This window comes from Fukomys damarensis, unplaced genomic scaffold (genome assembly GCF_012274545.1).
Source record: "Fukomys damarensis isolate Sample0158 unplaced genomic scaffold, DMR_v1.0_HiC HiC_scaffold_34, whole genome shotgun sequence".
Lineage (NCBI taxonomy): Eukaryota > Metazoa > Chordata > Mammalia > Rodentia > Bathyergidae > Fukomys > Fukomys damarensis.
In genome coordinates this window covers 24,395,886-24,411,783 of record NW_022900946.1, presented here as the reverse complement: position 1 = coordinate 24,411,783, position 15,898 = coordinate 24,395,886, and the positions used below count along the sequence as shown (strand labels likewise).

Here is a 15,898-nt window from a genome sequence, read left to right as displayed (position 1 = left end):
AATAATTCCGGTCCTCAGAGATTCTCAACTTCCAAAAGGAAGTGATTTAGGCTATAGAGTGTGGCAAAGCTATTCAGAGAAGTGGACGGGGCGTGTCGATTACAAGAGCCCAGGACAGTGCCAGGAGCCCCCGTGGAACTTCGTGGGCCCTCCCGCTAGATGCGAATGGCACACAGGAGACCAGAACCCGGGAGAGATCATGATCCACGATAGCCCACGCTGCGTTTTCCGGATGCAGCAAGTACTTTTATCCTCCTTTTCTCTTGCTTTGCCCAAGTCTGCTCTGAACATCTGGTTTCTCCCATCCCCACTCATGCTGCGCTTTTTAAATAAACCTTTGGTATCAATTTGGCTTCTGTTTTCCAATTTTTTTTTTTTTTTTTTTTTTTGGTACCGGGGATTGAACTCGGGTCCTTGCATTTGCAAGGCAGGCCACCGAACCGCTGAGCTAAATCCCTGGCCCAGTGTTTCCAAATTTAAAAACACCTCCCACAAATATACACATAGTGCTTTCTGTAGTACCACACCCCTCAAAAGCCTTTCTTTTTTTGAGTACTGGGGATTGAACTTGGGCCCTTGCGCTTTCAATGCAGGCAGCAGAACCACTGAGCTAAATCCCCAGCCCTCAAAAGCCTTTCTGACCTACAAAATAAATCTTATAATTAAATCTTTTTTTTTCCCTTTGGTACTGGGGATTGAACTCGGGACCTTGCGCTTGCAAGGCAGGAGCGGTGCCACTGATCTAAATCCCCAGCCCTTTACAATTAAATCTTTATAGTAGGATTAATGATAATATAATTTAGCACAGCCTCTCTGATGATGAATTTATTTTTTTAAATTTAAGTTTTTGAAACAAGGTCTCCCTATGGAGTTCAGGCTGGTCTTGAGCTTACTACATAGCCCACCCTAGCCTTGAACATGTGGTACCTCTCCTGCTTCAGCCTCCCAAGTGCTGGGATTCCACGGGTGTACCACCATGCCTAGCACTCTGATGTTGAATTTTGAAGTAGCAACATGTCAGCTAACACCATGGTGAAACATATTCTCTGACCCAAGACGTTTGTCCTGCTGCGGCTTCTGCCAGCACAGTTCCCACGCATGTGGTTTCTATGTCTGACTTCCAGCACGTCTCTCCTATTTACATACACAGTTCTGGATCTCCTGCTACTTCTTTCTAAGCTTTCTTGGTTTACTATGATTTCAAGCGTTGAACACATACTTGGCATACAGCAGACTTTTACAAAATATCTCTCCTTCTCTGAACCTTGTGGTTCCAGAGTATTACAGGCCAGAGCAATTTGAGGAGTGAAGGCTTCTGGGAAAAGCAGAATTTTAGCTGGGCTCTAAGAGATAGCAGGATTTGAACAAGAGAAGGGAAAGTTGAACTGAAGACAAACGGCAGTTAAGAAGCCTGTGGCACAGCTGGAGGTGAGGGAAGACAAGGTATCCGGAAGAAGGAACATCAAGCAGCTGTCTGAATCTAACCATGGCTACCACCGCCCCGACACTCTCTCACCTGTGCTCACTGAAGACAGAGGCATCCAGAACAATCTTCTCTAGCAGCTCGATGAGTTCATCAGGCAGGTCAGCTGTCATAAAGGCTTTGACAGTGACCGAGACCTCTTCAGGATCCTGTGTCTCTGACAATGCTGTCTGCACCACCTGGTTTTAAGAAACATTTAAAAGAACCTGATTAAATTGACTCAAGGGCTGGGGATTTAGCTCAGTGGTTCTGCCACCTGCTTCGCAAGCTCAAGGTCCCAAGTCCGATCTCCAGTACCAAAAATGATAAAAATAAAAATAAAGTTGACTCAAGACTGTATCTTTGGTGTTAGGGGTAAAAGTTCAGCGATAGAATGCTTGCCTAGCACGTACGAGGTCCTGGGTTTGATCATCAGTACTGCCAAAAAAATAAAAGACAGTAATATTGAAGCTGAACAGACAGGTCGGTTCCTCCAAGATATTCTGGAACAGACAAAGAAGAGAACATGGGAGATTTCCTCAAGGTAGAAAGGAAAGGGCAACTTCGAGTCGGTCTCAGGGAATTCTGTTCTCTCTCTCTCTTTTTTTTTTTTTGGTACCAGGGGTCGAACTCGGGTCCTTGCGCTTACAAGGCAGATGGCAGAACCACTGAGCTAAATCCCTAGCCCTCTCTACTTTGATAATCAATTTTTTCCTTCACCTCCAAAGGGCTACAAGTTGGGTGGCCGGGTGTGGTGGCGCACGCCTGTAATCCCAGCACTCGGGAGGCTGAGGCAGGAGAATCACTATGAGTTCGAGATCAGCCTGAGCTACATAGTGAGTTCCAGGTCAGTCTCAACTACATAGTGAGAGACCATCTCAAAAAAACCACACACCCACATACACACAAAATAAAAAAACCCACACAAGAAAAAACAACCAAAGGGCTACAAGTTGGGTGGGTGTCACTGTGAGCTTGAGGCTAGCCTGAGCTGCACTGTGAGACCCTGCCTGGAACAAAACAAACAGCTATCGACACTAATATCTGTTCCAATGATCATACTAAGTGTATTTAAAAACAAATACAGTGCACTAAACAGGGATGTGAAATGCAAGTTTACTGTTACCTCGTTCTGTGAAGTCACCATTCTAGCACAGAGGGCACTGTCGTTGCTGTGGCACAGCCCACTTCCAGAGGGGAGATCAAGTGCAACCGGAGCTATGAAGCTTTTTCTCTCAGAGGACACTGAGAGCCACCCCAGAAGGAAGACCAACAAAAGACCAGCCACGCCCCCACCCCGATTATAGGTAACTCACCTACCAAGAACCTCCTAAACTGTGTGAAATGAGTTTTCCAAGGAGGAGAGACCCACCCCAGTAACAGCAGGTCAGAATACCAGCACTGTTCCTGTGCTCACTGAAAGACTTCCGTGATCTACCACTTTTGCATTATTGGTGTTCCTCAGAGGCATGTAATGGCAGTGGATTGAGGAACAATACATAGCTGAGGACACCTCACAGCGGACACACTCTGACCAGGAATTTTCACCTTGCATCTTGTGGATTTTGAGATAGGGTCTTGCTATAGATTGCAGGCTGGCCTTGAACTTGCGCTCCTCCTGCCTTAACCTCCCGAGTGCTGGGGATACAGGCATATGCTTTTGCATCTGGCTTTCATTTTGGATCTTGAGGGGCCTAAAAGAAGTATAGGATCAAAAAAGTCTGGTCCACCTTTTTTTTTTTTTTTGGTACCGGGGATTGAACTCAGATCCTTGAGCTTGTGAGGCAGGTGGTGGAACCACTGAGCTAAATCCCCGGCCCTGATCTGCCTTTCAGGTGGACTCTGTGCACTCAGTGGCTCCATCCTGGTGTGGCTTATAATAATCAAGACAGCATGGCAAGGAGGCAGAGAAAGGAACCATCATAGCAGCTAAGCAACCAAAGAGACTAAACAGGGCCATGGCACAGCTCCCCAGGTGTATCCACAGAAGAAAATGTGCTTTCTGGCAACCAAACAGTAAAATCTATCAGTTTTTAAAAACCTTAGAGCCAGGCATGGTGGCACACCCCTGTTATCCCCACCCTTGGGAGGCTGAGGCAAGAGAATCACTGAGAGCTCCAGGCCAGCCTGAACTACATAGTAAGACTGCCTCAAAAAAACCAAAATCAAACAAACAAACAAAAGCAAAAAAACAAAAAATCCAAAACCATCTAAAAAAAGCAGTTTATTATTTTTTTTAATAGAGCACTTTAAACAAATACAGAGCCAGTTGTGGTGGCATGTGCCTGTGGTAACAGCTACTGGGGAAGCTGGGACAGGAGGTTTTTTGAGCCTGGGAACTTGAATTTGGCTTTGTATTTGTTTTGAGATAGGGATTTGCTATATACACAAGGCTGGACATGAATCCAAGAGTTTGAGACCAGCCTGGGCAACAGAGTAAGTAAGGCCCTGTCTCAAAACACAGCCAGGCATGGTGGTGCACACCTGTAATCCCAGCACTTGGTAGGCTGAGGCAGGAGGATTGCCATCTGTTTAAGGCCAACCTGGGCTACATGGTGAGCTCAAGGCCAGCCTGAACTACATAGCGACACCCTGTCTCAAAAGAAAAAAAAATCATAATGCATACACACAAGCTGTTTTAAGGGCATAACTAAATTTCTACCTTCTGTTTAAGTCAACACAATGCTCAACTAAGGTTATCTCAGGACACTGCTTTCCCTAAGTAAATTCTGTATGGTAAGGATCTACTTGAGACCCTGAAAGCAGTCTGCCCCTGTGTGTGCTCCCAATCAGAGAGATCCTGCAATAGACTATCCCACCAGGAGGTGGCTACAGATGTTCAGTTAGAGCAGACTTAATGACGGACTCAGCAGCTCCACACAGAAGGGAGACAAGAAGCCCCATGGGCTGCACTCCAGTGCAGCGTCAAAGCTGCCCTCCTCAAGGACCGATACAACGTCAGCCACGCGGTGTGTCTGGTGGCTGGACTACGCCTAGACACGTCTGCTATCTGTGAACTTGGAGTAGATTCTTAAGGGAATCTAAGCAGGCTCTGTCCTGGCCCTTTGTTCAACAGGCGTGAAGGTTATTAAACCTTTAGGCCAATCCTCAAGATGTGTAAGTCTGAAGTTGATAATAATAAAGCCTGAAAACAATATGGACTTCGATAAATTTAAATATATTTCAAAACGAAAAGTTTATTTAAAAATAATGGCATAGGGGCCTTTGGATTTAGCTCAGTGGTTCCACTGACTGCCTTGCGAGTGCAAGGACCCAAGAAGTTTGATCCCCGGTACCAAAAAAATAGGACAAAAAAAAAAAAAAAAAAAAAAACACCAAGAAGGTAAAATTCAGTAGAGATAAAGGTGAACCCCAGCCCTTAGGGTTTAAAGCATTTGTCCAGCAGTTTGGCAAAGCATACTGGGAAGGTGGGAGCTTTAACTGATCGTATGCTCAATGCTGAAGCCACTTGCTGGACCAATGTTATTTCCACATCAGTCGTGGCGACCCTGAAACACAGGCCCCGCAGTCTCGGGTACGATCTGCTATGTCTCTGGGGCTGTGATAGACGGTAGGCCTCTTCCAGAGCTGAAGGAAGCCTGCCAAGAGGCAGAAGCAGATTCCCACCTGCGAGGCCAAATCTAGCACGGACCCTGGTCCCAGCACTACACTCAGCTCTAATGAGGGACTGGGCAGTCACAAGAGGTGACTAAGGGAAGTCAGCTGAGGTGTGTTAAGAGCCACTTACCTTCTGTCCACAGGAGGCTGAGCTGGAAAACACTTAAGAACCCAGACGCAGGCATGCCATCAAGTATTCTTTTATGGGGGCTGCCCAACCCTGCTTGACGTAAGAGCCAACTCTTTCCTTAAGCCAGTAACAACTCCAAGTCAGTGCACACTTGGCAACTGAGCCATTTCTAGGCAAGTTACTTCTGCAGGGAAGAAGGTCTGCAACAGCTGTAAGATGCTTAAATGTAACAATGCGCCAAGTGCGGTGGCGCACACCTGGAATCCCAGCACTCGGGAGGCTGAGGCAGGAGGATTGCCTCCAGTTCTAGGCCAGCCTGGGCTACATAGTGAGTTCAGAGCCATCCTGAACTACAAAATGAGACCCTGTCTCAAAAAGAAGGAACAATAAACAGTCACTTGAGCCATGAGAGGAACAGCAGCTACAAAGCTAGCACACGTACCTCCCCTTCTGTGCCTCACCTGGTCAATCAGCTGTCTCCTAGATGGGTTGGTCTCCTCAAGGACACGGGCCCAGAGTTCGGGATCCTTTCTGCGTACCAGGTAGCGGGCCTCACTTTTGAACAGAGAGTTCTTGTTGCAAACCTGAAATGAGCACGCCGGTGTGGAGCTCCAAGCAGACAATGGGAGCAATTGGGTGGCACCCTCAGTGAGTTACCTGTCCCTGCACCCTGTATGGAGAGCCGGAGCCAAGGGAGACGTCGGGCTTTGACAAGTGACGACAGCATCCCACACTGTTACCACTGCACTCCTCAGGGACAAAGTATCTCCAAATACTCTTTCTAAGTGAGTAGGGTCACAGTCATCATCCTTCTGTGCATCCTGTGTTGTCTGAGTCACCACGACTAGCCACAGGAAGAGCCTGACTATTTGAAATATGGTGTTGTTGGGAACTAAATGTTTAATCTTAAGCACTCACATGTAACTAGCTCTAAGTAGTCTCTAAAAGTGTTATCAGAATAGCCCAGAACAGATACAAAACAGCATATACAGCCGGGTGTGTTGGCACACGCCTGTAATCTCAGAACTCAGGAGGCTGAGGCAGGAGGATCACTGTGAGTTCGAGACCAGCCTGGGCTACATAGAGAGTTCCAGGTCAGTCTCAACTACGTAGTGAGACCTTTCTCAAAAAAAACCCCAAAAACAAAAAAACAAAAACAGCATATACAGCCAGGTGTGTTGGCACACGCCTGTAATCTCAGAACTCAGGAGGCTGAGGCAGGAGGATCACTGTGAGTTCGAGACCAGCCTGGGCTACATAGAGAGTTCCAGGTCAGTCTCAACTACGTAGTGAGACCTTTCTCAAAAAAAACCCCAAAAACAAAAAAACAAAAACAGCATATACACTACAATGTTTCAAGGCCTACGAAATTTAAAATGTGCTTTCACTAACTGATCTTGAGATCCTTCTCTGAGTATTACCTCTTTAAACCACCAGCTATCCACGGGGATGTTTCAAGGTGTAAGGCATTTGTTAAGTCTTGATAAGAATCTCCCTTCAGTACCATATACAGGGCTGAGTGACCTGTGTGACTGCAAAGGTGATGTGGGCTGCCTGTGTGTAAGGACAGGAGCCAAGAGCAGACTGGCACAGAGCCTAATGCACACTGTAGCCTTATCTTGGACAGAGAGGACCTGAATGAGCACCTCTGGGCCACTTAAACTTGGTCTTAACAAAAGAACATGTTGCCTCATAGCACATGTGTGTGCTAACATCTCACAGAGGCCACTAACCTGTGCTTTCATAAGACAAAAATGGCTTAGCGGTATCAAACTAAGGAAAAGTCCCAGCTTTACAGAAACCAGTTCCTCAGAGGCTGCCAGGTAATAGGATAAGTCCACTCAGCCCTCCGGCCACTTTATCTACAAACTAGGGCAGAAGGAGAACTGTCCTCCATCTCCCACTCTGCACACGCATACCTAACAAATGCCATCTCTGGCTGCTGAGTGTTTAGCAAGGGCTCTGAGGGACTTGGGACAAGCAGGCCAAATACCTCCAAGGAGCTTACAGGTCAACAAACATTGCATTCAACCACATGAAATCTCTGGATCTTTAGCTCCGATGGCTAAAGCACCAATAGTTCATATGGCTCCACCTATACACATAATTACGTGCATGCAGATCCAGCCTGGGAAATGCTGGCAGGAGACGAGGCAAACGTTTCAGTGCCAGCAATAGCGAGCGGTCTGGGAAGAGACGCGGAGGGCGTGCGCAGAGTGGTCTTCTGGGGCTGACGGAGGAATGCGGACCATTCTGGGTGGGGCAGCAGGGAGGGACGCTAACTGGGTCAGTGTGTGGAGGGAGAGTCCACGGAGGCGGTCCTGGGTCAGGCTAAAGAGTTCCAGGTCAATCTCAAGTCACCGGGTAACGCCGAGGACTCTAAGCAGAGAGGTGACGGACCACGCAGGCCCACAGACATAGTACATAGAAACAGGGCACAAGCAGGTCCCAGAAGAATGTCAGAATTACAGAGCAAGCGAGTGCACGGAAATGTTCCTATGTCCCGCCACCTCTGGGTACACGGAACGCCCTGATCAGTGCCCTAGGCATACTCTAGATGCCTGGCCCACGAGTCCAGAGCAGCACGGGCAGTTAAGCATACAAAAACACCTGCTGCCCACCTGAACGAGCTCAAGGTCACACTTCCCCCGCTCATAGGCCACACAGGCCAGATGTGGGTCCCGCCTCTCACAGTACCGGCCCACGACGCAGCTGTCATAGTAGGCGTTCTCTCTCAGGAAGCGCTCGGGGCTGTTGTTGCTGTCGATGTAGATTTTGGCCAGTGCATTGTGAGTGGCAGGCTCCTCACAGCCTTCATGAATCCGGGACTCCAACCAGGGAAGTAACAACTTCAGCCTTTGAAGGAAGGCAGATAATATAAAAGTCAAAAGGCTGCCACTGGAAACTCCAGGGTGACCCCTAGGTTCTGAGAGTTGACTTTTTTTTTTTTTTTTTGGCATTGCTATGGATTAAACTCAGAGCTCCCCAAATGATACACCCTTTTTTAAATTTTAATTTTGAAAGAAAGTGTTCAAATGGGAAGGAGGGAGGAGGAAGAGAGAAAGGAAAGAAGGGACAAGAAAAAAAGGGAAAACGGAAATAAAACTTTTGTACATAGGGAGGAGGGGGGCTTGTGTGGGGACAGGATAAAATAAAATAAAATTTATTCTAAAACATAAAATTTAACTTTGAGACCGAGTCTTGGTAAGTTGGCCAGGGTAGCCTCAAACTTAGATCCTCCCCGCTCAGCCTCTCCAGTAGGTGGAATGGTAGGTGTACGACTCTATGCCCAGCCTGCGAGGTGGTCCTTAAAACAAATCAAAACAAAATATCACTCCATTCACTTTCAGTTGTTCTAGGAATCAAGAGAGACATGGATTCCAAACTGATTTCAACTGTTAAGTTTTTCCCTAGGGTCTTTAGCACCAACTCATTCTTTACATGAAAGAACAGCCACAGAGACAGCGCTAGGGCCTGGAGGCCCAGCCGACAGCGCCCTGGAGAAACAGACAACAAACACGAGGCAAGAGAAGACACCCACAGGGATACCTTACCTGTTTCTTTTTTCTACTTCAGCCACCAGCTCGTCAGTAGAGAACTGTCCTCTTACCACAGTGATTAGGTTTTTAATTACTTCTTCAGAACAATCCACACCAAGCAGCCCTCCAACTACAGCTGGGAGCCGACGAGGGTTAACCTAGAACAGTCAAGGTAGCAATTTCAGTGCTGCAGACGCAGGACATTGGCAGAAGCCCCTAAGACTTGGACATTGTGAGTAAAAATCTGTTCAGAACTGAACTGTGTTTCACCAGACTTCCTATGTCAAAGCCCTAATCCCCAATGAGACAGTATTTACACAGGGCTGTTAAAGGTGTAACTAATGCTGAGGGTAAGGCCAGAATCCCATAGGCCTAGTGTCCCTGGAAGAAGAGACAACAGAGCACAAGCATGTAGAGGAAAGGCCATCTGAGGACACAGTGCCAAGGTGGCCATTTGCAAGTCCCAAGAACCCTAGCAGAAGCCAAATCTGCCAGCAATTTATTCTTGGACTTCTGGCCCATTGACCTGGGAGAAATAAATTTCTGTCCTTTAAGCTACACAGTCTGTGGCATTTCAGTCTTGCAGCCTGAGGTTAATACACCACCCTTCAAAGTGACAGTCTCCGAAATATTCAGGGGAAGAGGCAGTCTGTTAGGTGCACCCTGGGAACCCACAGTAGCCCATCAGTACCTTCTGAACATAAATCTCAATGTACTTTTGCAGGTTGTTGCGGTATAAATAGAGGACAAGATCGTGGACAAAGTCGAAGCGATCACATACGATGATGAGGGGCAGCTGGTCTGCGAGCTTGACATCCTGAGGGTTGGAGCACAGAACAGGTGAGGGAGCAAGGACCCTCTAGAGCCAGGCTTGGGGTCACATCCCAACATGGGACGGCACTGTCTGTGCAACAGGGACCCTGTGGGGGATAAAGCTGGCAGCTAAGACATGGACACTGGGGGACACAGTGTTTGCTTTGGGAAACAAATGGGGATAAGGCAATAGTGCTTGGTTATAGAAAAGAGAACTCTGCTAAATTTGACAGTGACAGTAACTTTCCAAATGTGTACAAATCCAAATATCGTTTGGGTTAAGACAGTGGTGGTGAGCCTATGGCATGCATGCTACAGAGGGCTGTGTCATCAAAAAGCTCTAAAAGGTTCCCTGTCACTGGCAGACACTGTACCAGCCCAGCACAAAAGAGGTGGCCCTCAAGAACAGAAAGCCCAGAGGGCCGGGGACTTAGCTCAGTGGCACCGCACCTGCTTTGCAAGCACAAGGTCCCGAGGTCATTCCCTGGTACCAGAAACAGTCTCTCTGTCTCTCTCTGTCTCTCTCTGTCTCTCTCTCTCTCTGTCTCTCTCTCTCTCTCTCTCACACACACACACACACACACACACACGAAACAAAACCCAAAAAACCCCACAAAGCCTGGAGTAAGAGCTGCCCTTACAGAGAGCAGCCTCAGGGTGGGATAGCAGGGGGTGCCCCCCATCCAAGCTCAGTCCCCAAATCATAATGGCACCTTGTCAGAAGAGCCAGTAGGCCACCAAAATCACACCGCCCCATTTGGACTCATACATAGATTTTATTTTTCATGTTCCCTGGAAATATATGACCTTATTTTCTCAAGGGAACAAGAATCAAAGTGTCACTTGCCACCCACAAGCCTCAGCTATAAAAACCATCTGCTAGCCGGGCGTGGTGGTGCAGGCCTGTATTCCCAGCCCTCGGGAGGCTGAGGCAGGATTGCTGTGAGTTCGAGACCAGCCTGGGCTACACAGTGAGTTCCAGGTCAGTTTCAACTACATAGTGAGACCCTGTCTCAAAAAGCAAAACAAAAAAATTCTGCTCTATCACTCCGTACTTTTCTCTCCTTCCAGTTGCCATGAGGTCAACACATAAGACACACTGCACAGGACGGCCACACAGCCATGTGCCTGGCGTTTGAAGGGTGGTGCCGAGGAAAGCCGTCCCATTCACGCCAACTGCCAACCAGGACTGCTGAATGAGGGACAAGCAGACTTCTTGTTCTTCGTGGCTCTCACACTGAGCGGTCTGTTACTGCACTTCCCTGAGTCAAATCAAGGGCACACTAGGGATCCTGCTAAAATACAACGAAGGAACACTGCCTCCACTCACATGTCGGATACCAAGAGTACAGACAACTTGGTGCTTCGTTCTACAATGTTTTTTCCTTCTAAGAGCCTTAGACTTTAAGGCAGAGCTCTACGTTAGAGACGATGGAAACACGGTCTGGACAAACTGCCTCTTACGACGGTTGGCTATGGCATGCCCACCTCTGCGACCCAGGAGCGTAGCTTGGGGAGGGAGGTGCTACTGGACGCACCTTCAGGAAGTTCTTCACTCGTTCTGGGTTATAGCAGCTGCTCTCATGACATATCCTCTCCACCTCTTTGATCTGCCCTGTCTTGCAAGCTGCCTGAATGTACTTCAGATGCACAGCTGAGTCTTGGCTGAAGTTCACGATGGAGCCCAGGAAGTAGAAGAGGCCTATGAAAAGAGACAGTGCCATGTTTTTCCTCCTAATATTTACCTGCCTTCTCCAAGACTGCCGCCCACCTTCCCCTGATGGCTGAGACTGTAATGACCTTTCTCCACGTCCCAGTACCAAGGGCCCACTCAGACCTCTTCATCCACAGGAAGTTCTGCCCTGGCTCCCCAGAAAAGACCTAACTTGTTCCCAACAAAGCCATTCTACCTGTAGCCTTCTTTCTCGTGTGACACCCACAGAAAGGAAAGGAAGGTAACTGTTTAACACACACCACATAATGGCGGCCCTCCACTGTGTGCTGTCTCTCAGGTGACTAGATCAAACACCAGGCCTTTCCACTAGGACCTAGGACAAGTAGTACAGGGCGTGAGAAAAATTCTGTGCCAGACTGCAACGCAGAGATGAGGGCTTCAGAGGCTCCAGGAATACAAGGGGCATTCTAAGTCTTCCAATGCCAGGGCAAACCAGTCCGATTTCTTTCTGTGGAAATAACCTGAAAGGTTGCTGAAGTCCAGTAACATCCATGAGATGGCAGGAACATTTTCCCCTTGACTGAGCGGCTAGAAGCAACGAGGAAACTAGCTGCAGTAGCAAGGTGGAAGAGCTGTACAATTTACCTTCGTCACTCTTGAAAGATTCAAAGAGCTCCACCAGGGATTGTGTACCCAGCTGCTCATGAAACTTGGAGGCCACCTGCACACACAGCTGAAGGTTCTGTCTGGTGTGAGCAGACAGCATGGCTCGCAGGCATTCCAGGGAGTCCTCTACTGACAAGGAGCCAAAGAAGCTGAGGAGCCACTGGGAACAAAGGAGGAGTCTTTAAGCAGCTGTGCACGACTGCAAATGCCGGTAACACTGGGGACGCAACTAGGTCGTCAGGTCTCGTGCCATCCCAAGTGTCACAAATATAAAGAATTTCTTCTTAACAGGATTGAAAAGCAGCCATCTATCACGGTGAAAAGTGAGAGCAAGGAGTAAACCTGGAATAAGACACCGACCTAGACTTACTCATCCTCGGGCCGGGGATTTACCAAAGTGGTGCTGCACCTGCTTTTAAGTGCAAGGTCCTAAGTTTGATTCCCAGTACCCAAAAACAAAACAAAACTATTCATCCTGGAATAGTTCACAGTTGGTATAAAAAAGTTTTTGGTAAATGGAAAAACATGAGCTAATTTAGTTTTGTTAATGGTTTCAGAAGTGCTAACAGATTGTCAGTGTGAAAAGATTATCTCTATTCTTCCTGTTAGACTAAGCCAGAGGTAGGAATTTGGGAAAAAAGTGACACGGGGCCTCGACACTGCTGTGTAGATGAGGTCCGTCTGTGCTCTTGGCACATCTGATCCCCAAAGCCCAAACAGATGTTAGAGGACGTGACATAAAGGACTACACAAGGGACATGTCCCGGTGGTATACCATACCTCAGGACTGAGGAGGTGAGCATGGACCACGGCCCTCTTGATGTCACCGAGGTCAGTGTAGTGCTCCAGTGCCCGCTGCAGGAGACCCGCCTTCTCACAGAGCTGGGCAATGTGGGCCGGATCATAATGTGTAAACATCTGATTCCCAAGGATGGCATCTGCAACCTGTGAAACAGCAACTTCAGTAAGAGCCGGAAGGTGACAATAACTTGTTAAGAGCAGTTGCTCCATCAGGTCCCCTCGGGTAAGGTGTGGCTCAGGAACCACTCCTTATGGGGTGCTGACCACATCTTTTAAAACCCTGTGGGAGCAGACGTGGTGGTGCATTCCTGTAATCCCAGTGCTCATGAAGTAAGGCAGGAGGACTGCTGAGTTTGAGGTCAGCCAGGGCTACACAGCGTTCAAGGCCAGCCCTGAACTGCATAGCAAAACTGTCTCAAAACAAAACAAAACAACAACACACACAAAGACAACTTTGTGGGCTAAGATTGTATCAGTCAACATACCAACCCTGCATCCTTTCAGCGCGCTCTCTGTTTATCTCTTAACTAGCAGCTACTTCTGACAAGACACATTCCTGGATGTCTTCGCCAGCAGCCAGCATACTCTTTCCTAGCCTTTCTAGTAAGCAAAACACTGACCAAATACGGGACTGGACACAGCTGAGACTACACTGCTCTAGTACCTACCTGTATGGTTCTCCATGGAATTCATGATAAACCGAGTCGAGTCCTAAGCTTCTGAACTCCTGGCACTTAACCTGCTTCCTCTGTCCCTTGTTTGCTTCTGACCTTTCCTTACTATCTTGTTTTTTTAATATCTTCCCTTTTTTAGGGCAACAATGTATTCTAGAGAATTTTGCTTTTGTGTTTATTTTAGGGACAGCGTCTCACTACACTACGCGGTCCAGGCTGGCCTTGAACTTGTTGCCCTCCTGCCTCCCTGCCCCAAGGGCTGGGGTCATAGGTCTGCATCATCAGAGTGATCTAATGTTTTAGAAAATTTAGACGGCACAGATGGGCAAAGGCGGAGGTACCTCCCAGCGCCCACCATCCGGAGAAGACGACTTCACTGTGTTGGGCACCGCGCCCTCACCATGCCCAAATGCTGTGTAACCCTGGGGTGCAGGTGCTCCTCGGGGTTTGACCACTGAGTTTCTAAGTGGTATTTGGTGTCTATCACATATAATCACCAAGTCATGAGAGTCTAAATGCACCAAAGACTAAATTAACATAGCTTTTATTTTCTTGAGGTGGAGTATGACCCACTTAGCCACTGACTTACGGATTTAAACAAACTGAGGGAATAAAATTAACACACTCTTTCCTAATTTCAAGTCAGCATGTGATTAAGGAAAAAAAAGGACAGATAAGTGAAGAATAAAGTAAACTGCTACAATCTTATCCAGGTACAAAAACTCTGATTAAAATAGGCTGATATAGATTCCTCCACACCCCTTTCTCATACTATGTAGCCAAACAGTTAAGCAAAACTAGCATATACATGTAATCTGATCGCAGCTGCTTCCCCACACCTTTCAGGCAGAAAAATGATCCCCAGCAGAGTGAGATCCCCTGTACCCATTCAAATAGATATTAAGAAAAAAGTGCTAGGAAGTGGAGAGATCAGAATCCTTGTGCATTACTAGCGGGAACCTAAAAACCCCAAGATCCACCAATTCCACTTCTGGGAATAGATCCAAAAGCTGAGTCTTGAAGGAATAGCTACACATTCACTGTTCACATTAGCTCAGAGGTAAAAACAACCCATGTGTTTTACATGAATGGATAAATGAAATGTGATATATATTCACAACTGAATACTATTCAGTCTTAAAAATGCAATTTCTGAGCTGGGTGTGGTGGTGCTCACCTCCAATCCCAGCACTTGGGAGGCTGAGGCAGGAGCACTGCCATGAGTTTGAGGCCAGCTTGGGCTACACTGTGAGTTCAATTAAGGTCAGCATGAACCACACATAGTAAGACCCTGTCTCAAAAAGCTGAAAAAGGGCCAGGGATTTAGCTCAGTGGTGCTACAGCCTGCCTTGCAAGTGCAAGGTCCTGAGCTTGATCCCCGTACCCCCCTCAAAAACAGAGTAAAATAAATTTAATTTTAAAAAGTTGGAATTTTTGTTGGGTGTGGTGGTACATGCTTGTAATCTCAGCATTCAGGAGATTGAGGCAGGAAAATTATGAATTTGAGGCCAGTGTGGACTACATAGTAAGACCTTGTCTCAAAAAAAGAATAGAAAAATAAATTTCCAATACATGCTATAATATGGATAAACCTTGAAAATAATATGCTAGGGCCGGGGGTTTAGCTCAGTGGTTCAGTGGCCTGCCTTGCAAGCGCAAGGACCCGAGTTCAATCCCCGGTACCAAAAAAAAAGCTAAATAAAAACAAGCCAAACAAAAAGACAAATGTTTTAAGATTTCCTTTATATGAACTAACTAGAATAACCATTTTTATAGAAACAGAGAGCAGAATACTGGTTGACAGAAATACTGGGGACGGGAGGGAATAGGGAGTTACTGGCAGTAGTTATAATGTTCTTTTCTGGGATGATGAAAAATTCTAGAAATAGCTGGGTGGTACATGCCTGCTATCCCAACTACTTGGGTGGCTGAGACAGAAGGTCTGACACGTTCAAAGCCAGCCTGGGCAACCTGAAACCCTGTCTTGAATGTGACCAGGGATGTAGCTCAGCGGTACAGCACCTGCCTGGTAAGCATGAGGCCCTGAGTTTGATTCTCAGTACCAACAAAACAAAATAAAACCCCTACTAATTTAAAAATTGTGAGAATGGTATACATATTATCCATATTTATCATAAAGAAAAAACAGAAAAAAGGAAGAAATTATTCCCTTGATTGTAACTATTTCCATGAAAGTCTTGCACCATGACTTCCGGAGAAGCTGGTAGGGAAGTCACAGAGAATATACACTAAAAAGTACCAAGATGAACCCTTGGTGAAAGCATAGCCTAGCCAAAGCCTGTACTGGGGTATACACAGCCCACACAGAGGTATGGGAGGTGCTCTGCTCCTTGGTGTTAGGCTGCAGATGTCACTTGCCTGGGGTGCGTGGATCAGGTTCATCTCTAATAGCCGAGTCTGGAGGTGGCCCTCAGCCGGGCAATTATTCTTCAGGACATCCAACAAGAAAGAAGTACACTGCTGAATTAAACTGTTTTCCACGAAAATGTCCACAATCTG

General features: G+C 47.1%; 1 protein-coding gene across 5 annotated transcripts in view; it reads right to left on the bottom strand.

Moving 5' to 3' along the window:
• Window positions 1-15,898, bottom strand: part of Cltcl1 (clathrin heavy chain like 1) — a 96,141-nt gene that overhangs the window by 41,583 nt on the left and 38,660 nt on the right. For all 5 annotated transcript variants that reach the window (XM_019207010.1, XM_019207011.1, XM_019207012.1 and 2 more), the window contains exons 10-18: window positions 15,758-15,895; window positions 12,684-12,848; window positions 11,883-12,063; window positions 11,101-11,264; window positions 9,441-9,566; window positions 8,765-8,907; window positions 7,832-8,066; window positions 5,672-5,794; window positions 1,517-1,662 (exon numbers count right to left, since the gene is read on the bottom strand). In XM_019207010.1, coding sequence (XP_019062555.1) covers window positions 1,517-1,662; window positions 5,672-5,794; window positions 7,832-8,066; window positions 8,765-8,907; window positions 9,441-9,566; window positions 11,101-11,264; window positions 11,883-12,063; window positions 12,684-12,848; window positions 15,758-15,895 — 1,421 coding nt within the window. The remainder of the gene's footprint in view (window positions 1-1,516; window positions 1,663-5,671; window positions 5,795-7,831; window positions 8,067-8,764; window positions 8,908-9,440; window positions 9,567-11,100; window positions 11,265-11,882; window positions 12,064-12,683; window positions 12,849-15,757; window positions 15,896-15,898) is intronic.